The 27493-nt window shown below is 27.4% G+C and overlaps 2 protein-coding genes across 4 annotated transcripts; one reads left to right on the forward strand and one right to left on the reverse strand.

The window, feature by feature from the left end:
• Positions 1 to 357: 357 nt before the first annotated feature.
• On the reverse strand, positions 358 to 15731 carry LOC145960406 (abasic site processing protein HMCES-like). Of its 3 annotated transcripts, none has more exons than XM_083079846.1 (6): positions 15658 to 15731; positions 1888 to 2110; positions 1479 to 1796; positions 1288 to 1395; positions 1006 to 1160; positions 358 to 840 (listed from the first exon to the last, which is right to left on the reverse strand). In XM_083079846.1, the coding sequence occupies exons 1-6, from the start codon at positions 15666 to 15668 to the stop codon at positions 690 to 692; spliced, it is 966 nt and encodes a 321-aa protein (XP_082935972.1). In that variant the 5' UTR covers positions 15669 to 15731; the 3' UTR covers positions 358 to 689. The 3 variants fall into 3 exon arrangements, with proteins under 3 accessions (XP_082935972.1, XP_082935971.1, XP_082935973.1); XM_083079845.1 differs by lacking the exon at positions 15658 to 15731 and adding an exon at positions 2325 to 2382 and having other exon boundaries at positions 359 to 840; XM_083079847.1 differs by lacking the exon at positions 15658 to 15731 and adding an exon at positions 2229 to 2252 and having other exon boundaries at positions 359 to 840.
• Positions 14966 to 27383, forward strand: LOC145960407 (uncharacterized). The gene is given in 8 exon segments (XM_083079848.1): positions 14966 to 15037; positions 15040 to 15128; positions 15762 to 15984; positions 17646 to 17846; positions 24414 to 24580; positions 25156 to 25251; positions 25649 to 25827; positions 26342 to 27383. Coding segments are annotated over 8 exon segments (1215 nt in total). The 5' UTR covers positions 14966 to 15003; the 3' UTR covers positions 26568 to 27383.
• The last annotated feature ends 110 nt before the right edge of the window (positions 27384 to 27493 follow it).

A 27493-nucleotide genomic window follows, 5' to 3' on the forward strand; every position in this document is an offset into this window, starting at 1 on the left:
TGTTCGTAATCTTCTCTCTGTTCGTACAGAGGAGGGAATTATTCGAATTATTTATATTTCTTTTAATATGTGTGCGAGATATAAGATTTTAATATTTTGAGTATTTTGTGATATATATATATATATCGCATAATACTCAAAATATTCAAATCTTATATCTCGCACACATATTAAAAGAAATATAAATAATTCGAATAGTAAATAGTATAGTAAATAATATATATATATATATATATATATTATTTACTATAAAAAATTTAATTAGAATTTTTATAGCATATATTTACTATTAAATAGGAAGTATAATTAAATTAATTCATTATTATGTGAATTCCTTTTTTCTATAATTTAGGATGTTTTATTAAGAGTAATTTCCAAAAAATATAATTTTTAGAAAAATATATTACATAATACAAAAAGTACAATTATGAGAGGTAGTTGTATTTCCTGAGGAAAGTGCTTATAATAATTATATATTAAACTAATAATTAACTAATAATTAATATATTTAAATGTAGCATATGCGTCTTGTTACTTTTAATCAATAAAATACCTGCTTTCAACACTCTTAAGATCATTGGATTATATATTTTTGAAAAATACTGAGAATGAAATAAATTATTTTATATATACATATATAATTTAAGCAAATGATCCACGGAAAATGTGAATGCCAATTTATACAAATCTTAATTTTTCTTTTGAATTTTTGAAGCTTTTTTTTCATCTTCTTCATCTATACTTTTATTAGCATCTGTACTTTTTCTTTTACTTAAAGTAGTGGATCCTTTTAGCAGCCATGAAGCCATAAAAGATTTTTGATTATCTTTTTTTTCTTCTCTGTATAATAATAAATCAATAATTTGTTTAATTCTATTATCATAAAATATTAAGAACAAGTTGAAAATAATTTTTAAAAAATATATGGAATTTCTCAAAATATGGCTTTATAAATCATTAAAGATTTATCTTTAATTTTATAGATTTTTATAGATTTTTACTTACTGTGGTTTTATTTCTTTTCTGCAATCAGGAGTTTTATGGAGTACATTATTAACAACCATGGATACTGGATGCCAGTTTAAAGCTTGTTCTTCTAATATCATGTTGTTTAATCTTTTGATAACTACATCTGTCGGCAAATTGTTATTTAACCATGCCTAATAAGAAAAAAAATACATTATTATGAAATATGTAAAAAATGTAGAAGAAATATACAATATTCTTATACTTAAATTCATATTTTTTTACAAACATGATATATAATGATATTATACAAATACTTACTTGACATTCTTCCTCATTTTGCAGATATATTGGCATGCGATGATGCAACCAGGACAAAACCTTGTTACTCTCTCGTGTAATAATTGTACAGCTATGTATGATTTTTCCCTATAATAATAATATAGTTGATTATAAATATCTTAAATATTAATTATTTCTGATATAATAAAGGATAAAAAAAGCATGTATACCTCTTCAGTTTCAAATGTTCCAAATATTCCAGCCAATTTCAATACTTTAAAACCTTTCCATCCATCTAGCTTAGAAGATTCATTACTCCATGTTGTGGGGTCATCTGCTTTTACGCCTTTATCTTGAGTTGCATATATGTAATATGGTTGCTTTGGAGATTTATTATTTGTACCAGCTTTCCATTCATAGAAACCCTCGCAGACCACAATACATCTTTGTCGGTTTCGCAATGATGGAGAATATAATTTTGACGTTTGTATGTTCTCTAAACGACCATTGTGAGTGGATAACTTATCTGACCGTTTCTTGTAATCTCCCTAAAGAAAAGAAACATTAGAAGATAATAAATAACAAGCTGATATAGAATAGTTGATATTTGATTTTATACTAAAGCTCTAATACTTTCACCTTATGCCAAGGTGGAATTATTCCCCATATCATAGCGCAAAGAACTCTTTCTTTTTCCTCTTGAAAATGTGAACCAGATACCATACAAGGTAAAACATCTTGCGGTCCCATATTAAATGATGGAGTATATTTTAGATCGGTTTTAGCCCATGTCAGTTTCTGTTGTTTACCATTGGCATCTTTATATTCACACGCACAACACAAAGTGTCTGGATCCAATGAACTGTAAATTACACAATGTTTTATAAGATATTTATATGAATTATAAAATTTTGATTAATTAAATACATCACACACAATAATTATAGTAATTAATAATAAAATGACTTTATTTTACCAACTTTATTTCATGACTTTATTTTACCAACAAGTAGTTAAACATATTATGTAATAATTATATTAGTTATTACTGATAAATTAATAACAAAATTACTTACCAGCAAGCTCGACCGCACATTTTTATCAATATATTTCGCGCTACTGTGCATTCCACAATTAAATATTCAGGTTTGTCACTAGATACAAATTGGCATTAGAAAAGTACCAACAATTCGTATCTAGTGACGAACGCAAATATTCGGTTGGTAGCATTGTAGAACGAGAAAGAAGGCGCGGGCAAAACTACCGGTCGAGTTTGTTGTAAGTAATTTTGTCATTATTTTATCATTAATTATTCTCATTAATACGTGATATACTTAATTGACGAATAAATAAGTACAAACTATATTGCTACACATTATTTTCTCGAGTTTTTCTTTTGTAATTGATATATGCTATGTTTCTTTCGTCAATTTATTTTAACGTTGTGAAACTTCGATTCATTTTGTTGCATTTCTTTAAATAAAGAATATTTTAGATATATGTGCACGTAGTTATTACACAATGTATATGCAATATACACAATATGTATGTTGTGTGCGTGTGCTTGATATATATAAAGACCTTTTTCCTTGTACTAATTAGCATGTAAAATTATCATCCGTGTATGAATAACCGAGGTGGCATGAAATCTTCAAATATATTAATACATCCTGTTATAATTATAAGAAAGAACAATTGTATGTGTATATATATTGTTATAATTATTCATTTTTAAATATGCAATATATATTTTTAAGACAATTATATTGGCCCATTATTAATTAGCTCAGGTGCAACAGTATTTCTCTCTCTCTCTCTCCTCTCTCTCTCTCTCTCTCTCTCTCTCTCTCCTCTCTCTCTCTCTCTCTCTCTCTCTCTCTTCTCTCTCTTTCTCTTTCTTTCTAATCTTTTAATTGAATTAAAATCATTGATTATGAAATCGAGTTTTAAAAATATTTCTTAAGACTGATTTATTATTAATAATTAATATGTCTGATATAAAATATCTCATACAAATTATAATTTGTATGAGATATTTTATATCAGACATATTAATTATTACTATCATTACTATCAAGTTTAAAATAATTTATTTCTTAATCATATATGATCAAGAAATAAATTATTTTAAACTTGATAGTAATGATAGTAATAATTAATATGTCTGATATAAAATATCTCATACAAATTATGATAAGAAATAAATTAAGAAATAAATTATTTTAAACTTGATAGTAATGATTGAGTGCGAGAAATAAAGAATATCGATTTACGAGAAATAAAGAATATCGATTTACGATCTTATTAGTTTCTGTTTACTTGTAATCTTTCAAGTATATAGAATATAGAAAACTCGATTAAAAAAAGGTTATAAATGTCACAAGGAATTTATCCTTTTTATTATTGATTTATGGCTTTAATATGATTTTTTTGTATAATAACAAATCAGAAGAATAAAATAAAATCAGAATTTAAAAACACTAGCGCTTTTGCTCTAATTTTATATTTATAAAAAAAAACATATATGTGTGTTTTTCGACATAATATTCTTAATTTCAGAATACACATAAACGTATTAAAATTTCATATAAAAAATATCATATAATAACATAAATCCGAAACCCATACACACACACACACAAATTGAAGCTCAACGACATTTAACGCAAGTTTTAATTTTTGCAGTGTAGTTCATACAAGGCAAATCTACGTGTACATAACTGACATGAATAATGAGGTGTCTGACGTCTCGTCTCGAGAGCAGTAATGACGACATTATGCTAGTGTCAGCGTTAAAAATGGACTACACGTTACAGTCATTAGTCAAAATGGGACTTCATCGTAACTGGCCGATTGCAATTCTCCCATATATTCCACTTAGATGATTTCAAGAGACCGGTTTTCTTTTCAGGTATGTATATCTGTTTTTTTTTTCTTTGAGGATTCCTTGATTTTAAAAGAACGAAAGCTGATATATTACAAAAACATGTATCATGCGTATCTTTTTTGAGTTTCATTTCAAAGACAGATCTGAATCTTCTCTTGATATATAGATAAGTTATGTCTTTTTCTTCTTAACTTTTGATAAAAATTTTAAAAATTGTTTATTTTATAAAACATACGAAAGCTAATTTGAAAAATTCACGAATAATTTATAAGAATTTTAAAAGATGAACAAAATTTATTATATATATATATATATATATATATATATATATATATATATATATATGTAAAAAGAATACAATAAGATTTTGTTTTCTTTTTTATCTTATAAACAAAATTTAATTTAGATATAAAAATAAAATTTAATAATAATTACATATTCGAATTTTTTCAAACAATTTGCATACATTTAATATAATTGAATAATTTAACGAATTTGGGAAAATGGATGCTTTCGTAGAAAAAAATATCTTACTGCAAATTTTCTGTCAATTTAAAACAAGAAATTATGATTATCTGCTGTAAAACCAAGTCCATTTGGCATTACGTCAGAAACTAATCTCCAATTCTCGAATAGTGATTCACTTTTGTATGGGGCAAGGGACGAAATTCCTTTTATGTGCGCGCATGCTCGTTCAGGTGTACTTTTTCCGTTCTATCTCTTGTCTTTCCCGAGCTCGTTGAACCGGAGTTACTAATTTATTACGCTAATGAGCCGCGTGAGGAACATCCTCGTTCTCGTTGACGACCTCGCAACAAGTTGCGAAACATGACGTTGGAAAAACTGTGAATGCACGGTATACTTTTCGACGAGGCTTGTGACACTTATTATTCATTCAATGCAATGAGGAAACGAAAAGAAAAAAAATGAATTTATAATAATTCATGAAAGAATCAATTAAATTAACATGCTAAATCTCTCTAATGCTATTCAATCAGAAACATATAATTGACATGACGTCAAACTAACGTCAAAAACTTATATATTGAAATAAAATTGGAATTCTGACCTTCATAAAGTATCTTATGCATTGCATATCTAGCTCATTATAGTAAAATAAAAACTAAAGTTTTTATCAGTTACAGTTTTTTAGTTCATAATTATTAGCTAGATATGCAATGCATAAAATATTTAATGAAACTTAAGAAATGGTTCAAAGTCAATATTGCCTAATGATAATAAATGCAATATTATAAGTATAAACTACAATTGATAAAAAGTAGTTTTCATTTATAATTTTCAATTTATAATGAGCTAGATATGCAACGCGTAAATACTTCATAATATACTTTATGATATTCTTTATGAAGCTTAAAAAATACTTCAAAAACAATATTACCTTTGATAATAAATGCTACGTATATTTATGATATACATAGCATGATATTTAATTATTTTCCAATTTATAGTACGTGATATTTATAAACAACAAAAACTAAATATCATATTTATAAAGAATATGTACTAGAAACTAAAAATTAAATATGACGTATTCATTGCATTGATTATCAAAGGCAATATTGACTTTAAAGCATTTTTCAAATTTCATGAAGTATCTTATGCATTACATATCTATCATTATGAACTAAAATAAAAACTAAATATTCTGTAAAAAAACATTAGAAATAGAAATAAATATTAAAAAAATATTAGAAGAATAGGAAATTGGAATTATTTCATTAAAAAAAAAATGGAATGAATTAATAATGATGTAGGAGTGAGGAATAATTAATTCATTCCGTTTTCTTATTTAAAATAAAATAATTACAACTTTTGTTCTTCCAAATATTTAATATTATTTATTCCTATTCCTAATATTTTCTCTATTATGCGTTGATCGATATTATGTGAAAAATCGATCTTCAATTTGAGTCAACCGCGCAAACATCGAATTAACATTGAACTGACATTATACTTCTGATTGAATAAATAAATAAAAATTTTGATATACATGTTCAATACACAAATGTCTTTTTTTAGCCAGCATGCATTGCATGCGAATACTTTATCTTGCGCTTAAAATATAATTTTTGCTTTAAATGAAAAATTATTATTTTATTTGTTTAAACAAATAATAACATGAGTACTTTTAAACGGAACACTAATAACTATCATAATTGTGATAGATACATATTTTATCAGAAATATAATAAAATATACTACATATTTTCCTCATTTGCACAATAATCACACAAAAATAAAATAATATTATTTGAATTGTCATATATTATAATAAATGATAAAGTAGATCATAAATCAGTCAAAAAATCATAAATGAAAAAAGTGCATATCTTATACAAAATCCTTTAGCGTTTATTTTAAAATCACTATTATAAGAAAGATAGTTCAGAATAAAGAATCAAATAACAGCAAAACAAAAAATGTTTGGAAAGGAACAAGATAGAATGAAGGAGCACCGCTCAAGGTAGACAGGAACCAGTGGGTAGAACCCCTTCTTTTTTTGCCTCTTTTATTACTTTCCATAAGTTCTTCCATCAGGTCTGAATCGCTCAGTGACGGTGAAAGTAATAACAGTGGTGCTCAGCTTTAAAAAATTTTTATTGACATTCCATTGGATAAATAATAAATATATCAGCTTGAAAACATTTCAGTTTTTATGTCGTTCTTATACAAATTATATAAGCTTTTAAAATATTAAATTTATCTAAATTTCTAAAAATTTTTATAACAATTCCCAAATGTATTCAAATTCTTTGTTCATTCTATTTGCATATTTTTAGTTTTGGCAAAAAAAAAAAACAATATAAATAGAACATATCTAAAAAAGAATATTCTCTTAAAAAACTTTAAATTATATTAAAGCTCTATTAATTTAAAGAACATTCGTGGACAAATGAAAAAATATTAGTTACTTTATTATTATATTTTTCCGAAAAAAAATTATTAAAAAAAAGTCATTTTTCTCTTAAATTTTTTTTCATTTGTGCAATTTCATAAATATAAATGCATTCATTTTTGGAGAATCAATAATTATTAGAGAGTCTATCTTCCGTTTTGTGACGAGTATTTATTCGAGAAATGTAAACGGATCTGGAACGTCGGTTATCTTTGCCGGTTGAATAATTATCCTTGGCCAGAGATCAGATGGTCGTTCTCACCTGCCGGCAGGAGTTCCCTAGTCTGACACACACCTGGTGTTCCCGACTTCGTTCAAACGTACTTTGGTGGGGCCTCTTCGGCCTCGCCTTGATGCATTATATACATGGGCCTTCAGTTGTCACTGCGACGTCGGCAGAATCGTGTGTGTACATTTGACCGGCTACCGGTCTATTACGTTTAGAGAATATTTCAATTATTATTCTAGTGGTGGTACGGATGCAAAAATATGATCCGTTTGCAAAAATAATTATATCTAAAGCAAAATGTGTCCCAATGTGAAAATAGTGGAATGTATTCTAGGAAATTGAAACTGCATCAGCCTGAAATCTAATTTTGGTTTCACGTGCTACCAATTCTGTTTAGTGCACATGTACGTTGGTGATTAGTTTATTCTTTAATAGATTACATGTAGAAATTGAATTTAGTTTCTTGATTATTTTTATTTGTAATTTGTGTGAAAGATTTTATTTTTAAAATTTATTTTGACTACACACACAAAAACATCCTAGTTTCATCAAAAAATATTTTAGTACGGATTACGTATATTATTATAAATAATTTATATGTATGAAATATGCGATTTATACGCAAAATATTCAGAAAAAAACAAAATATAAAACTCTATATTTATTGAATATAACATAAATACTTGAATTAACGCAATTTTTTTATGCATATGTTATTGAAATCTTCCCAAGACTGTTATTGTACGATCATTTTATATTTTCAAATGAAATATTTTGCAACAGAGACATATCTCGAAAGCAATATACCGAAAATAAGTATTTGCAGTATGTTTATATTTTCACAATGATTATAAAACTTTCCATTATTTGTCTCAACATTAATTTACATTATTATTCGATGTATAACAATAATTATATTGTTAAAAATATGTTTTGCTCTTAACTATAATTTTTATTAGAATATTAGTTAAATATTAGAGATTTTTATATATACAAAAGATATCAAAACAAATATATGAGGAAATATGAGTAAAATTATATAGATAATTGTTGCATATTCATAATTTAAATTATGCAAAAGAATATACCAATTATAATTAAAAACATTTTAATTCATTTTATATAAATGTTTTTAAATTTCTTGATATGATAATATCCTATGTTTTTGATATAATTAATGTAACGTATTGTGACGTTATGTAACATTATATGACACTTTTATTCGTCATATAAACATGATTACGTGCCATGCAAAAAATGCGATTACATATCGGATTTCGCTATTTAATAGATACATCTGCCTAAAAGTTTTGTAATGCAAATGAGTGAAATTTAGTGAATCGATTATAATTGTTATTTTGAGTTTATCTTGAACAAAAATCGATAAATTTGATGAAACATATAATAAAGTAAGTGGTAATTTTTCATGTGATAGTATATTTTTATTAAATGAATCGTTTAAAATCGGAAAATGTGGAAGAAATTCTATTTTTCATGATTCATGTAATCCTTTCATGTAATTTTATTTTCAATAAGAAAATCTTTCTACTTTAATATTTTGCAGTCATAATTAATAATTATTTTTGCGTAATTATATAATTTATTTGAAAGAGACATTTCATCTATAATACATGTTCAGATGTGAGAGACTATCATATATCAAAACTGTGTGACTAATATCAAAACTTCATTAATTATTTTGCAGATATTGCTTTATAGATACTTTGTTGGCAATATATTTTCTCTTATTGTAGCGTTTTCAAATATCAAAATTTTAATGATAATCAGATTTTCCCATAAATAATTGAAAGAAATATTTATAAAAAATTATTAAATATTAGAAAAAAAATATTTATAAAAAATTACTAAATATTAGAAAAAAAATATTTCTCAATCACATACATACACACATTATTATTGCTTATATATTACTGCATATATATTCTACATAGATAATGTATTATTTTAAATAATGAAAATTAAATATTTTTATTTTAATTATTTTTCATAAATGTAAAAGATGTAATATATATATTTAAGTAAATTGTTATATTGTAAAATTATTATAGTAATAATGTTAATGATACATCAGTTCGCTGCATATCTATTTAATTTTAAAAATTTTTATAACAGAGAATAACAAAAAAAGTATAAAAGAAAAATAAGCTGGGAATTTAATCATTTCCTGCTAACGTACAATGACATACACTAAAAAACAAAATGCATAATGTGTCGTCATCATCATTACATGCAAATAGTTTAACCATTTTATTTGGTTATTTTAGTATAAATATAAAATAATTGTGAACAATATCTTTATCCTAGTTTTAAGCAGTTAAAACTAGTAATTTTATTTTGATATACAATAATTTTATTTTTATTCTTTTTTCAAAATAGTTTACGGTGTTTAAATAATACACATTATTTTCTTAAATAAACATAATTGGCAATTGTTTCATCAATATTTTAGCTTTAATAATCACTATTTAAAAGAATTATATATTATATATAAAATAAATAATTTTTTTATTCTATATATTGTTAAATTACATTATATACAACATATGCAACACAATATATATAGAATAAATCTTAAAGAATTTGCTCTAGTTTTACAGATTTCACGGTGAGATAGGATAGAAAAGTCATGTGTTATTTGGGTTAGTAGATGTACACGTTCTACATTTGAGTTCTAAAATATTCGTCAGCTTGCTCATGCACATTAATTACGTGCGCAAGTGTTCAAAGTAAATGCGAAAAATATGATTGCTTAAAATCGAGCACGATAAAATGCGACTTGCTGTTTTCTCGCGCGACCGTTAATTATTACAATTACTAACAATTTAATGTGGATTAATGTATACACGCAACGTACGCAATTTTATTTGCATTTAACAATATTACAACAGGATTTGTTACCCCATATATGTGGATTACAATTCATACAAAATTCTTTCTATTTTTATAATTATATATAATATTATTTTTTTTTAATCGCAAAGAACGACACATGCACAGACTTAATTTTTTAATCATGAGCATGAATTTATTGATCTCTGTTAAAAAGATTAAGAAAGATATAAAAGTTTACACATCATGAATTAATTTGATTACATCATTTCTCTTCCGTCATATTGATTTATAATTCTATCATCCGATATAGTAAGATTGATATTTAAAGTGATTTCCAATAATATTATCGCGATAGAATATATTTCCGAGCGTTGCGCGTTATTCGCATGAAGCGCTTCGACAAACACAATCTCATTGCATGTTAATATAAATTACGAATAATATTCGAAGCAATTATTTCAGGGTCATATTACTTCTCGTAATGACGCACGTATTATCAAATTATAAAAAAAAGAATTTTAGTTTTATGTTAAATATAGTATTTGTATATTTTTGTTTTTTACAATATTTTATTGCAAATAATGATCATCAATGTTTGTGAAAAAAATTCAATTGCATTTTTATCTTTTTTTCGAAAATGAAGTTAATGATGGACAAATATCACGAGATGTGCATGACTTATATCCATAACAATGACATTGAAAACATAATAGTTCTGTCACGATTACGTCTTCAGAACACGTGTGTCTTTCAAAAAAATGATACTGAAATAATGCCTTATTTTAATGACTATTGTTTTCGTGACAATTATTAAATACTGCTTTTACGCACATATAAAAAGACACCTTTATGCTATAATTAATCATTTAAATTTTTCTTATAATTGTTTTTTTTTGCATATTTCGCATTACGGGAAACATACGTTTGCAACAATCATATATTATAACTGTAATTTGTACGTTAGTTATATCTAATTATTTATATCTGTATTTGTACGTTAGTTATATCTAATTTTTTTACACAATGATCGTACGATGCTAGAAGTGTTAAATATTCTTAAAATCTTGTGTGCCAAATAAATTGTTAAGTTATGATTCTGCTTTATAACGGTAAGAATATAAAACATCATCAAATAAAAAATAAACTTTTTACTTTTATCTATTAGAATAATTAATATTATACATAAACAAATAATTATAATTAAATTAATTAAAACTCTTAACAATATTAAATGATATTGATACACATTTTTCATAGAAAATTATACATACTTGATTTTTTATATAAATACTTTGGTTCTTATTTGTTTTATTTGAGCACAAGTCCCATTTTCTAATTTCAAGTTAAAAGTGTATCTATGTTACGTAATTTCGTGAACTTACTTCTGCTCGCTCTTATTCTCTAAATTTTGCTTTGGCACTCGAATTTATGGTACTGCGTAATACAGAAATAGAACTTTAAGGTATATTTGAAGTCGGCAAACAATTGCCAGTAAATAAATGAATTTTTATGAACGTGACTTAAAGTTAAAAATAATCATATTGTAAATTGTGCGTACAATTGTGCGTACTTTTTATAAAAGTAAGGAAATGAAGTCTCTGTATGTTAAATACAAATTCTTTAAATTTTATTCTTTTTATGTAGAAACTTACTTAGGCACATTTAAAAAATAATTTCAAAATTATTTAAAAAATATACACTTGAAAATTATTTAAATCGCCTATAATTTTTATATATTTATTTAATCGATTCTTAATTTAAACTTTAATTAATTCTTATAATTAAGTAATATAATTTATAATGTAATTAATCATTATAATTTATATTATAATTAAGTAATATAATTTATATATTTATTTAATTATTCTTGAATTATCTTCAATATGATCTTTCAAACATGTCATCATGATAATCATATTTTTAGAATTATATCTTTGCATATCTGGCAGTAGCCAATCGACAGGTGACACCCAGCAGGTAGCAGCACGTGATTACGTCAAGATTCTGTTTTTTTTTCCTTTCTTTTCCGAACGTGGCCTCGTCGTCATACTCGAAGCTCCATGAGTATAGCTTTACTCTTACAGTGTGCAAGCAAGATCTCAAGTAAATGCATTATTGCGCAATATATGCAAGGCAATAAAATCGCATAGCGAAGATAAAGTGAGCTCTTATACACTATTAATAATCATGCAAATACTGTCATCGTCATGAGTTTTCGTATTATTATTAACAGAATTTCCATATCGGCAATAGATTGTTAAGCCGATGATAATATAATAATGTGAGAGGTTCTTTAGATCCCTGTACGCTCGCTGACCTACCTACGACAGACTTGTGTTCGGGTTACACAGCTGGAAATAAGTCATTTCTCCATTAGATCCCCTTAGGCAACGCTCACATCAAGCTTTCATACCATTCAAGCTTTAATCTATTTCTTTCCGTTCTGTTTCTCTATGGTTAGCATGCTGAAATATTTGCACAAGCTCTTTCTTGTATAAAAATATCTTTGTTAGATTTCACAATTCATATATAAAACGTATATATAAAACAGGAATAGCATATGAAAAAATTCAGGGACATGTCACTCCGCTTGTATTTATATTTTCATATTAAATTGTAATGGTAAAGATAATAGCTATGAGATAGCTATGTAAGAAAAATTTTTTTTCTTTTCCTCGTTACGCAACAACAATTATCATAAAACTTGATTTAATAATTCCTATTCTTTTCAATATTCTCGCGAAAGTGAAATCCTGAATATCTTCGTCAAGCGTCATCGATATTGTATTCTGTCGAGTGCAATCGCTTTGCAGTGAAACAAGCTGAATACATTAAAGTAGACTTAGACTTTTAGCTATAATGTAAACGAATGTTGACGAGTTGTTGTATTTCAAACTGTGACGCTATAAAACCGTAGAGATCTTACGTCACGTATTTTTACTTTCTTTTACATATGAATCGATAGGCAAGAAAAGTTTTATTATTTACTCTGTCCTGATCTAACAGAAGAAACACAAGATTTTAAAGTGTCTAATATATAATATAAAAATCAGTTATTTTACGAAATATTCTTCTTGATAAATAAAAATAAAAATATTTGCTTCGATTTATTTTTATGATTCAATTCTGATATCAGAATCTTTATTAGTATCTTGGAATGAATAAGAAAAGGATATTGTGTCTTCTTTTAAAAAATGATAAAAAAATAAGTAAAACATTTTTATACATAATAAAATGTTTTTTTTTTAATCGATATTTCTCATCGATAACATTGAAAAGGTTTTTCTTTTTAATTTTTTTAAAGTCACATTTTTAAATTAAAGTAACAGCTCTCAAAAATGCATTAATCACACATGACGTAGTATCACTCGCTCTAATGGCTTGGGAAATCATATGGCTAAGTTGGAATCAAAGTTTCATCAGCACTTAAGCGTCTCGCGAGACCGAAGAAACCGTAATGTCGGGACCGCCTTAACATAATTCGCGTCGAAATTTCCACAAAAAAATATCGTTCTATTTTTTTGTAAAAACGCTGGAGTGTCTTGGAAAGATGAATCAATCTCCATAAATAACAAAATAAATCTTAATAAAATTAAGATTATTTAAAATGTAACGCCTTGGGAGTATTATTATTTACAAAGCGATGTTCACGAATTTCGTACGGATTTTTTCTCATTTTATTTCATATTCGTTTTAACTTTGCCGTTCTATTCTATTTTTATACCATACTGTTGAATATTAAAATAAGAGAATTATATTGAATCATACAATGTACGTACAATATATCATATATTTTTTCATTCTTATTTATGGTATATTGATCGTTATAACTTGATTTTATCTTCAAAGAGAATTTTATTTGACTAAATATATCAGAAAAGTAATTGAGATATTTTCAGAGCAGAGTTCAGTCATGCTTCAGATGATCTGTCCAAATAAACGATGCCGATCAAAGCTATCCTCACGCGGGTAATCTTTCTTAATTTTTCAGACATTTATGGAGTGACAGATGCGCAGCGCACGTGTGCGAACACGTGAACGCCGACGTCAGGGAAATCGCTGAACTATCGCTTCGCAAGACGTCTGATCATCCCTGTTTTATGCATCAAAGCATCCCTCGAACGTGACTTACGACACGTCGAATAGGATTAGGAGAAAATTCCCTGTCGAAATTGCCTGCAGATTGGCAAGCTGTGAGTCATCAACCACATCCGATATGGAAGAAATATCGACAATAAACTTAAGTACGCGTTCATAGAAGAAGTGAAGGAACTTGCGCGCAAAACAAGAAAACATTCGAATCCAAATGACATTCTGATAAGCGTCATGGATCATTATTTCAGCTGACGAAAATATTCAGGTATAAATATATAACGTTGCATATATGTAAATGCATAAGAAATACATTTAGAATTTATTTATTTCAATTTATTTCTTTATGCAAGAAGAAACTTTATATCAATACTAAAAATTTAAAGATAATAAGGCTATTTGATAAATTTATAAAAATGATGTGTCTCTATATCGCTTTATTTTTATTTTATTATCTATTTACACACAAATAGCTTCATAATTAAAAAAAGCTAATTAAAAAATATATAATATTAAAAAAGCTGAAAAATATATAAATATATATTTTTTATATGATAATTTCATAGCGATATAACAATCACTACTTTCTATCTAAAAGATACGAAACATGATTGCTAGTTGCAATTCGATTTACGCGTCATATCAAATTACCGCGTAATTACAGCGCTAATTTGCGATGCTCAGTTATGGTCTCGTTACGTGTGGTCATGCCATCTGTGTTCACCTTAACAGATCCGCCGGAAGTGGAGAAAGACAGGAGGGTGACTTACGGAGTGAATGTCCTATGAGCTGCGCGCGCATCCCTTAGGGACTCTTTGTGCGGTGCAGCCACGATGCAAACCGACGAGGACATTCAGTACGCGCCGAGAAGCCGGCCGGTGAGCTTTTATGACAACTATAAGGTACGGTTATATCCACGTGGCTCTGTTTACTTGCGCGTCTTTCTCCTTATATACTATAAAGAAGATTTTGCGTGACGACGCGACGCGAATCGAAAGAATAACATTTCACATAAACACAATTAAGCTCTTGATCGGCTCATAAATCGGTATTAATTATCCACGTACTTGCATTATATGCATTGAATTATCATAAATTTGCACATTCTAAGTGTTTGTATTAAATATCTATTTTCTAAATATATTACATTCCATGTTTTCAAAAGTAAGAAATGCCTTCTATATTTCTAGAAGCAGAAAGTCCTTTATAATTAACTTAACACAGAGAGAATATTTTATTCACATAAATTTTAAGTGAACAGTACTTGAAGTATTGATTATTTAAGTGTTGATTGATTCTAATCACATTAAACCCATCAATCTCTTATAGTTCTAATTTTAAACTTTACGAAAGGAAAAAACTTTTATACAAAACTAATCATTTAATTCAAAGAATCACACGTCAACATGAAGAATTTCAATTTTTACACACCGTGTTACCATATTTTTCGTACACCAATCGAAATCCAGTTGTATCTCTCTTTAAAGTGATTAGAGATATTTGGCAAAATTAACCCTTTTTTTTCGACTTTACAGGTCGTACCAGTGATGCCGCCTTGCGTCACTTCCGCCATGAGCGTGGGCAATCTGAATCAGATCCGTGACGGAAATGGCACGTCCGCCGTGTCTCAGAGCAACAACAACAACAACAGTATTAACAGCGGCAACATTAACAACATTAATAACAATAACAATAACAGGGTCAGTAGCGCCGTCAGCGCGGGCAACGTATCGAAGATTCATACTGCCAAGGTCACCGGTGAGTTGAATGTACTTTCCATGATGTGCTTTCTGCGTGTGTTTATGTGCGCAATATCTGCTTTTTAACTACGAGTTCAACACGCGATGATAAAAATGAAATAAGATAAATGACTTACTTTTGGCTCTTTTTTCGCTTACATTTCCATAACATAACATTTATTAATCTTAAATTAGTTATATATAATTTATATAATAATTATTACCATATGAATACTAATTTTGTATCATTTCTAACTGATATTTTCGAAATAATATTATCGCGAGTTTGATTTTTTATTAAATAAAAAAAATTAAAATAATCGCAAAAATTATAAATATTATAAAATTACAAATATTTTGAATAACTCAAATTGCCCGCACTGTATTTGCCTATCTCTACGTCGTACATTAATCTTTCTCGTGTCACGGTGACCTATTTGTTCTACTCCAGGTGTTTTTAGCGCCATGAAACCTTATCGTTCCGAATTCTAAGTGCCGCGATGCCGGCTTTTCATAGAAATCCACGTGTGCCAAAATCGCGTGTACAATTAAATAAATTGCATATTTCGAAACAAATAATAAAAGTGGAGCAGTTGCAGTAGCTTTATATATTTTCTTTGATGATACATTTTTCTGGAGAAAATTGCAAATATTTTTTTTTATATAACATATAAAATATATCTTATAATTTATATACATGTAGAAATTTAGAAATCTAGAAATATTGCACACACGTATTATGTTGGATAGATATTATGTTTCTTTTAAAGTTTCTGTCGTAAAAATATCCTTGAGAAATAAAAAGAATATAAATAATAATTAAGCAATCGCTGATATATAAAAGATACAGACATGCGATTAGTATACATTTCATGATCAAATTGAACGTTTGATGACTCGGAGTATTAAGTTTAATATTACATGATAAAATAAATTATGTTTGTTAAACTTGCTTACATAGTAAGGAAAAATAAACGAAAAATATCGTGATGCATGCTAGAACTATGACTTAACGATCATAAATCTATTATCTTTATTCTTTTATGGGAATTCTTGTCTTGAGGTATTTCAATCCTATAAAAATAAAAGATTTGATAAAGTTAAATCTCAAATAAACAAAATTTAAACTTTGAGAACGCGAAAGAATATGAATTTTTCTCAAGAAGAAAAAGAAAAATATGTGCGATGATTTCATGCTTGTGCATGATGCGACATTTATTTCAAATTTTGATACACCTAAAAGAATACGTGATTTAATTAAATTTATAGAAGTAAAAATTTTTAATTACAAGAAAATATATTTTTTATTTTTCCTTAGAATTTTAAAATGTATGTATATAATAAAAATACAATAAGCCGATTTTTTAAACAAGATTAGTGACAAGTAATTAAATATGTAATTAATTCTGATTTTTAGCTTTAAATATCCTTTTTCATTAAAAGAACTTTTCATTAAAAGTTTACAAAAGTTTTTTAAAATCCAGTTTTATGATTATATGTCGTATAGAAACAGATTTATCTACGCTTGTAAAATATCCTTTTTCTTATAGACAAATGCAATTCCAGAAATTAAATTAAATTTTTAAGTTTAAATTTTTAATTTTAAGTTAAATTTTATTTTATTTAATAAAAGAATAAAATGCAAGCAAAATACTTAGATATTTTACTGGGTATCTTAAGGTGCAGTATCAACCGGGAACATCGGACGAATCTCCCGCGGCGATAAAGAAAAGGAACTTGGTCGAGCACCATCGATGGCCAACTGCTTGTCGACCACAGTTCCTGTCAACCTGGCAGCTTCTCAAATAGCCGGTCGACACACACCCACAAGAAATTCTTTGAGGCACAGCAGGATGATCGTGATGCATCGAACTGGTCATCGTGAGTAGACTATTACCTGATCTTTTTATATCTTTTCCCTTATACTACTTTTTGAATAGTCTTGAAAAAAACTCTGCTTAACTCAATTCCAAATAATTTCCATACTATGATTTGCGATGCTCGACAAACGATGCATCTGTTCGAGTGATTTAACGATTTTCAATTAATAGAAAACGATAATTTCTCATATTATCGCGAATATGATCACAAGAAAATAACAACTTGATTTAAACAAGCGTTTCGGAATACGTGTGCAAGAACACATGCACTTGGCGAAGTATCATAAAGTAAACTGGTAAAGTGAGCAGAGATGCTATTTTTTATGTTCCGATCGATTAGATCTTGCGTATGAGATTATATTCGCTTTTTGCAATCGATTCAATCGATTTCTCTTGAGAGCAAGATTGCACGCTCAGGAATCTCATTTCTCGGCTGTGGAATGCAACCGGTCCGGTATTTGGTCGATTTTCTCGATTTTCTTTGATAATCGTTTCGTCGCTTCGCACACATTATTGCGCTCCCTGCGCTAATGAGTATCACTCTTAATGCGTGCTGAGTCGGTCGGCAGGATCGAGGTTGCTGTCAAGGCAGATAGGAAAATTATAATTAGCGCTACATTGTAGACGCAGGAAAGTGCGGTAGAGTTCTTTATCACCACGATAATTAGCATAAAATGCACGCGGTAAATGGCAGCTAATTAAAGACGTCGGAGGTGACGAAAATGCGACATGTAGAATGACGGAAGCTTTTAAAGAGGATGACCGTAAAATTGAAATACCTTTTATGTCATAATATATAAAAAATGTGTCTGAATATTAAAAGTTTAATGGTAGAAAAATGTAATTTTTTATAAAATTTTTTATAAAAATTGCATTGTACTAAATAAATTTTAATGACGTTCCATTTCTATCATTCGATATAAGAGAGAGATAAATTATCGTGTTAATTATATATATTATCGATTCTTTTTATATTTAAAATATATATAAAATAATTATAATTTTATATTTAAAGTCATATAAAACACAAACTATGAGTATAAAAGACATAAATTTATTGCACTAAAATTATTGCACTACACTGAAAACTTTTCATTTAATATTTCAATTAAAGAGTAGATATATATTTAAAAAATATATAAATTATATGGTACATTATTATATATTCTAGTAATACATTATTTTATCTATACTTAGGAAAAAAATTCATTTCATTCTTTTCTTCTTAAATCACCCTCGCGTAAATATTTCACTGAGTTTTAAACGCTTCTTGCTCCGCTGATCACCGCATACTTTAAAGTGGATGCACATGGTTCTCCACAGATAGCGGAAGTACCGAGTCGGAAATATATCATGTGATCTTTTTGGTATGTGTTCGAAATATATAGTTTCAGCTTGATGTACAAATGGACAGAAAATTTATGATATTTTTAAAATTATCTCGCATTGCATTTCAATTAATTCTGTCTGTCACACGTAATAATTATATTATACTTTTAAAATTGCCATAATTATGTTTGATTTTAGTGGATAAAAATACTATCTGTTTATTTATCATATATATGATAATTAAACAGAACAAAGAAGACTTTCTTGCTGAAAAAACGTATATATACTGAGTAAATATATAAATATATAAATTTTCGAAATTTAAGAAATCTACGAGACATATAAACATTTAAGAAATCCAAGACATATAAACGGTATTACATTTACATTCATATAATAAAAATATAATAAAAATACTCAAGCATTAAATAAATTTAACAATGAGCATTGTTTTTTACCCTTGTAAGGAAACACAAGCGACACGTGTGAGCGCCGAAGGGTCGAAATTGATGAAACGTACACGTACCGTGATTCCGTTCAAAGGCCGTTCACGCATTTAACATGGTCCTAATTCTATTTTGAGACCGGTGCAGACTTACAAATGGGATCGCTATTCTTACGCCCAATTTTCAGCACCCTTACACATATTAATCTGTATTTGGTTTTCATTTAAGATCAGATAATTAGACGATCATGCTATTTTTTTCATTGCATGAATAGTTATCTTTTAATCGATCTCTTTCTTTCTCCTCTTGTAGATTCATGAAAAATATTTATGATAATTTTTTTAGATAACGTACACTTACATTTAAATGCATAATACTCATTTTTATATTAACAAATTTTTTACCGGTAGAGTGTCAAAAATAATAAATAATTGCCGAGTTAGTTAATGAGAGTAATTAATAAGAGAGAAATCGAAGGCATCCAATTGGTTATTGGCGTAATACACAATTATTCAGTTATCCATGGTTTCTTCTTATGTAAGTCACATAATTGGCATTATTTATGCAACAGAGCTAGCGGATAATGAAAACGTACTATCCATTATGTTTCCATGTATGCGTGTATGTGGGTTGTAATATTTTGCGGTAAATTTGCCGGCCGTAACAACACGATGTACCATGTTGCTCATTGTTATCTCTTATAATGTATGCATTTACATTTGCACCCACACATAAGCGAGGCCATTCACGTCAATGTGCATAATACATGACGCAGATGAAGAAAAATTACAAATAATTACATCACACGACGGATGTATGTAAGGCGTGTTAAATATGTCAAATAATTTTATCTTTAAATCTTTATAAGTTTAATTGCGTCAGATAATTTCAATCCTTATAATGAACAACTTTAATAATGAATGATACATATTTTTTTTTTAATTTTAAAGATTATACCCAATTTTTATTTATTATAATGCTGTGAAATATATCGAGTGCATCTGATCACGAAGCAACGATAATGCATTAATTAATTAATATAATTTATTAACGGCAAATTAGTGTTAGATTAAAAGTAATAAATGCATTACTTATTTTGTCGGTCGATATTTGATTCCTCGATACGGCCCTTTCTCCTTTTATATTTGCACCGGTATATCCTCGCATTGTGCAATAAATATGACATACCTATGGCGAGGCAGTATACAATGCGAACGATACGTATTCATGTCCCGCATTCTTGCATCGTGTGAACCACCTCTCAAAGGAGCAATAATATAAGTCACTTAACTGTAGTGTCCATTTTATTCGTTGAAAACGATACAAGAAAAAATCATAACAAAATAATTCTTCTTTTGATGACATAGCAATTTGATATAACATAGAATTTTATTTCTTCTTATTTTTGCGGAATCATTGGATATCTCTATACATTTCGGATATTTAAAAGAACATTATAATTAAAGTATCATTAACATTATAATTAAACATGACTGAACATTATAATTAAAGTACCATTATTTCGAAATTTTTAAATAACGATAGCATTGATATATATATATAGAAAAATATAATGACACATTTATTCTAACAATTATTAAAAAAAGAATATTAAATTTTTTGTTATAAAAATTTTTATTATAAAAAGGTCTCTTTTTCTCTTTTTTAATTTACACTTTCAGAATTAATGTAGCATGTTTAAAGTTAAAAAGAATGTGTTGTTTTTTAAGAAAAAGAGATTAAAAATTTTATTGTATATTACTTTAAAATAATTATGGCTTTTTAAGAAAAAGAGATTAAAAATTTTATTGTATATTACTTTAAAATAATTATGCATACTATTTATGTCTAATTCTTATTCTTATTAACTTATGGTCTACCTATCTATAAACTATTTATGTTCAGCGTTCCTAACATGTATCTGCGGTATAATTAGAGCTCCTACGAGATGCAATCCTCACGCAGCAAATACGTGCATTGCGTAAGTAAAAATAGGTTTTTTATCTCCCATTGAGAAATTATCACACTTTTCACGGTTTGACGTTCAGCGATGACTGCGAGATGTTAAAATTCCGTGCGCGTATCGTGGCAAAAGAATTTCTCCTCTATAAGCATGTAACGTAAGGTGCATTCACAATCAGTTCCTGACGAGTTAATTGTATAACGAGACTATGAGAAACTTTTTTATGTTATGGTGTGGCATTATATATACTTTGTGTATACTTTGATTTGATAGCTGTTTCATATTGATAAATGTTAGTATGTAATCTCTATAAAATCAGACTCTATAATAAATTTCTCGCACATTCTTCTACGTATGCATACATTCTTTACAGTTTTTGGAAAGTTTGAAGGTTATATCGCTCTTTATTTCATCTTTTTATTTAATAGCATTTCTCAATACCGAAATGATTGAGAAACACTGATTAATAAAACATGATTATCTCAAGTGCGTACATAAATATTTACACACCGCCATAATGAGATTTCAAAGAGTTCGACACATAAAATGTTATGATACAGAATTGTGTGCTAATTTTTATTTAATTATGAAATGTAACTGCGATTGAGAAGTGTAACTTGTAACTGAAATCATACATGACTATGTACTATACATTGTTTTCAGTGAATTATACATTGATAATACATTAATATCATTTTAAAAAGTAAATTTTTCGTATTATTTTTATTTAAGAACATTGTAAAAATGTAAAAATTTTCGCGCGAATAACAGTGATTTAATAATGTGCTTTTGATGAATTGCTAATACCTATTATTTTGGATCTTTCTTTTTTATTTTATTTTTATTTTTTTACTGAATATTTTACAGCTTCTCTTTGAGCAAAATGTTCGTCGATTTATCTATGTTTGATCAAGACACAAGTTTGCATATTATACTCTCAATTTGAATCGCGATATATTCAGCAAATATAGCATATATACTCATCCCTGTACTATGAATCTTGCGGTTTTTTAGCTTGTTTCCCATTTTTTTTATATTACTTATGTAAATCTTCGTTAGTTTTTTTTCCTCGAAAAATTATCATAAACATTAAATTGTCATCCTTGAGAAAAATTATATTTATTTAATTCATTAATAGTTGATTTATTCAACATTGTTAGATTTGATTCGTGCATTTGCTAATAATGTTAAATTCTTTATATAATTAGTTCCATTCTTTAAAAAGAAAGAAAGAAATAATTACATCCCAATTAGTCTTGTTTGATCATTATAAATGATAATAAAGAAATCGATATTCTACTATTTTCTAATTATGAATGTTTTACTAATTTTTTATTATATCAATATTTTTATGGAACATCTTCACACATATACATATACAGTAACTTCCACATTTTAATTGTCTACACGAAATTGTATGTACTATTTAATAATATTTCTATAGTGCATCACTATTGTGTCTATAAAAATTTCTCTTTTAATATTAATTCTACATCTCTTCTTTCAAGACATGAATAGATATGTTCAACTCATGAATTTATGCTTTCCAAATCTGAAAGAAGATTGAAAAAACCGGTTAGATTGTCTACAATATTTTTTTCTCAATGTAATACAAATATATTTCACAGCAAAAAAAGATCACAGAATTTCGTTTCGATATTCGACTCTGAATAGCTCTGTGTGATCTACACTTTATTCCATTTTATTCCATTTCTCCGAAAACTTTAGAAATTTAAAATGACAAGGTTAAAATATCCATTGACCATGAATTGTTAAAGAATCGTCCTAACCATAGAATATAATGGAGACAACCTTTTTGTTGCGAGAGAATTTCTATTGTGTAAAGTTCCAATATACGGAGTAGAAGTTTTTCAAATCAATATGTCTTCAAAAAGATATATATAGATTATATATATATATATATATATATATATATATATATATATATATATATATACTCCTGGACAAAATTAACGCATAATTTTTTTTCACTTTTTCTTTAAAAGCTGGTATTTAAATTTTAAAGAAAAAGTGAAAAAAAAATTATGCGTTAATTTTGTCCAGGAATGTATATATACATATATATATATATATTTTTTTTTATAGTTTTATAAGCACGTTTTATCACACATATTCAACTACAAACTAAAAAGGGTTAATTTCAAATATTTCCAACAAAAACGCAACAGCATAGTCATATGTCATATTATATGTATATTGTTGTAAAATATTATTATGGTTTAGGTTCACATTTATATTTGAAAGAAAATAATCATTGCGAATCTTGAATAGTGAGTAAGTTTCCTGTTTTATTGAGTTGGCAAGGAGGATATATTTAATCATTTAATTAGATTACCTTGTATGTATGGCGACGAGGCCGTTTTGTATTGCAGAAAACTCTCCTTTCTATCGGACTACACAGGTTTCTCGATAGAACCCGCGGGTTATCGACCGTTTACGCCACAGAGGAAAATGTATGTCACGACAAAGGATGAATAGAGCGCATGTCTGTTTCGCAATGTCGAATTATCTAATAGATGACCGATCACCTCGTGACATGATTCGTTCTAGAATCTGATCTCTAGATCTGCAAGATCGAATCTCGTTTAGCGGATGTAACGTGGGAAGTCGCATTGCGAAAACTTTGACTTTTCCCTTTCTCATGAAATAATCTCACGATGACTAAAACAGAATATATTAATCGTGATGGAAAATAAAGTCGACAATATGTTCTCTGTATTTTACATGTTCGAATTTATATTATGTTTATTTGCAAAATACATAATTAATATTTAGTTGCACATGAGAATTAAAATGGGTTTATTTTTAGATCAAGAGAAGTTTTTACCTCCTTTGGTCCATCATCGACGATTAGCCCGATGTTTGGCGGCGTTGCAGACCATTCTTGGCGTCGCGGTGACTTTCCTGTCGTTGTGGTTGCTGCTTTGGGCACCGCATCTTCCCATCGTGGACAATCCTTATTGGAGCGGCATGCCTGTAAGTTTTATAATTTTATAATTTTATGCAATGAGATATGCATTTCTGACGATGCAAGAATGATATAGAATAGAAATTTTCTTTATTTATTTAATAAGCTTTATTAGAATAAACACATAACGTGATCACTATATACTTATATATATATTATATAAAATTGTCATTTTTTAAATGATATATAGTTTTATAAATCCAAGTAGTTATATTTTTTAAAATTAATAATTATTTATTGGGTTGCATTTATTTTGATAGTTTTTAATGGTACATTTTTTATATAAAGTTAACAATGTTTGAAAGCTTTTAATCTTTAACTAATTAAAGGTAAGTGTGCAATAAAAATCATCTCCTATCTAGCATCCTATATATATATATATATATATATATAGGATCTGATATATATATATATATATATATATATATATATATATATATATATATATATATACACACACACACACACACACAAAAGAAATTATATTTATTACTCTTTCTTTAACACATAAGTACATGTATATTAACTTATATATGTACACATATATACGATTTAATATTTTTTTAACATTTTGGATCTTCAGCTCTTGATGTCGGGCAGTTTCGGAATCTGTCTCTTATGCTGTTTTAAGGAAGAATATCCGGGTATAAGTCCCGGATTTTGTCTTTCCGCCACAAAGGTACGTAAGAATTCTCTATGATATATTATAGATTTCTATAAAAAAAATTCAAGATCGAGCTTTTTATTATGTCCAGCTTCTTTAATGATAATTTCTTGCTTACAATTATTTATTTAATTAGTATTATTTATTAATTTAAAATACAATATGCATATATTTTGTTATATAACTAATATTTTGTATATTATAATATATATTCTTGTGTTAATTACAAGAATTTTAATTATAACAAGAATAACAATTTAATATCAATTTTATTCTTTATTAATAACTTTCTAGGGAAATAATATACATATATAATTATCAAATAATATGTAATGTATTTCCCTCTTTTTTTCTTTTGCTCTTTTTGATCATGTTTTATCGCACCTATATCCCATTTTGCTACATCGAACAGGTTGTTAGCGTGTTTTTGGCGGTTTCGGCGACCATTGCGTGCGTGAGCGCGTGCGTATTCTCCGCGATGCACTTGTCGCGTCTCATGGGACTGGAATGCACTCCGGCACGAGTACTAAATGCCACGTGTGTATGCAGGCCACGTGGCGAGCCGCCTGATTCATTCGAAGGTGCAGTCAGGTATGTCATGTAAAATTAGTCTCAGATATATTGATAAATTATATAATATTTGTAGAATATCTATTTAGAAAATTTATGAAAAGTTATAATACATATGTGATGTATTATGCGATTGTTTTTAGAGATAGCACTGTTTCTCTTATAGAATTTTATAATTATTTAACTTTATATTTATTATTTGTAGAACTATTAATCTTCATTTTAATTCTTCAGAGAAAGAGATTTTTATTTATTTCAATATTAAGAATAATTAAATTTCAAATTAAGTTTTGAAGTATAATATGCAAGACATTTTTTTATATTTTAAGAACATTTTAAGTTACTTTTTAAATATCTTTCCGATTTTATCATCTTTTCATTATCGAAAATTCTGAAGAATGAGAAGAACTTGATATTCAAATACGTTTTCGTTTCTCTAAAAAAGAAGATAGCCATATTACATCGTGTGACGCAACAAGTTTAATATTACGACGATATGCATATAAAAATCAATACTTTTTTTATATCTCACCAGATATTTGGACCTTAATTGTCCCGACGTAGAAGGTATTCTGACGATACTTCTCATCTTCTCTTGTACTTGCAATGGGTTAGGCGTCTTGTTAGCGGGATGCTATAGTTACCTTCATTGGAGCACACGATACAAGAGGCCAAAGTATATGCAGGTCAGGACCAACAACATTTCCACGCATAATACGCTCAACAATAGACCGATCTATAAACCGAAGGAAGAGCGATGACGCTTGCAGATGCTATAATAACCGAAATGCTTCCATTTTGTTGTGATCCATCAATATTTTTTTCACGATCATGAGATTGATCAACACAATATTACATATATGATGAAGATAAACGACTACAATAAATGATCATTCTTATTGCATTAAAGCGAAGTTAATCCAATAAATAAAATGATAAAAACAATTGCTCTGATGCACAAAGGAGAAGAAGAAACATATTCTACAAAGATATGAACAGAGAAATTTTAATTAACAAACTAGAATTCTTTTTATCACTCCATACTGGATAACAAATTCGCAATTTTGCAGAAAGAGACATAAATAAGTACTCGGAAAAAAATCGTTCTCATAATCGAGAAATCAAGATTAAAAAAAGTGTAAATGAATATATTTATTATTAATCATTAACGATATAATAATGAGAATTATAATGATATTATTGAAATACGATACAATAATGGATTATACTATACAGTGGACCGGAAAAACAATTTCGGACTCGGATAATTAGCGCTCATTTTTTATTACGTGGAGGCTCAATATTTGTTTAAACTTTATGTGTGTATTTATGTGTGCGTGCATCTGACAGTGCGTTTGTCTTCCAATGTGAAAGAAATTTGAAACAAACGAAGACTACAAAATACTACATATTGATTTTTATCCTTTTATATTAAGATTAAAACTTATAAATAAAACAAATACCTCAGATATTTTCGAAATGATGTAATATCAAGATATTTACATTATCTTTTATACATTATACATATTAGTTGTATTTAGTAAAATAATATATGGAATTAAAGAACTGTCATATTATCATTGTATTTATATAAAATAAAAATCTGTGGAATATTGATATAAAATTATATACAACGTTAATCTTATAAGAACTGAATCTAGAATTGTTCAAAAAATATCTAAATAGA

This window comes from Camponotus vicinus, unplaced genomic scaffold (genome assembly GCF_025532165.1).
Source record: "Camponotus vicinus isolate PSW18456_S1 unplaced genomic scaffold, iyCamVici1.0 SCAF_10, whole genome shotgun sequence".
Lineage (NCBI taxonomy): Eukaryota > Metazoa > Arthropoda > Insecta > Hymenoptera > Formicidae > Camponotus > Camponotus vicinus.

Coding starts and splice junctions, on each gene's coding strand:
- LOC145960406 (XM_083079845.1), bottom strand. CDS start 2,344: ATGTGCGGTCGAGCTTGCTG. Junction 1,797..1,887: donor TAATTCCACCTTGGCATAAG/GTGAAAGTATTA, acceptor TCTTTTCTTTAG/GGAGATTACAAGAAACGGTC. Junction 841..1,005: donor AGAAAAGAAATAAAACCACA/GTAAGTAAAAAT, acceptor ATTATTATACAG/AGAAGAAAAAAAAGATAATC.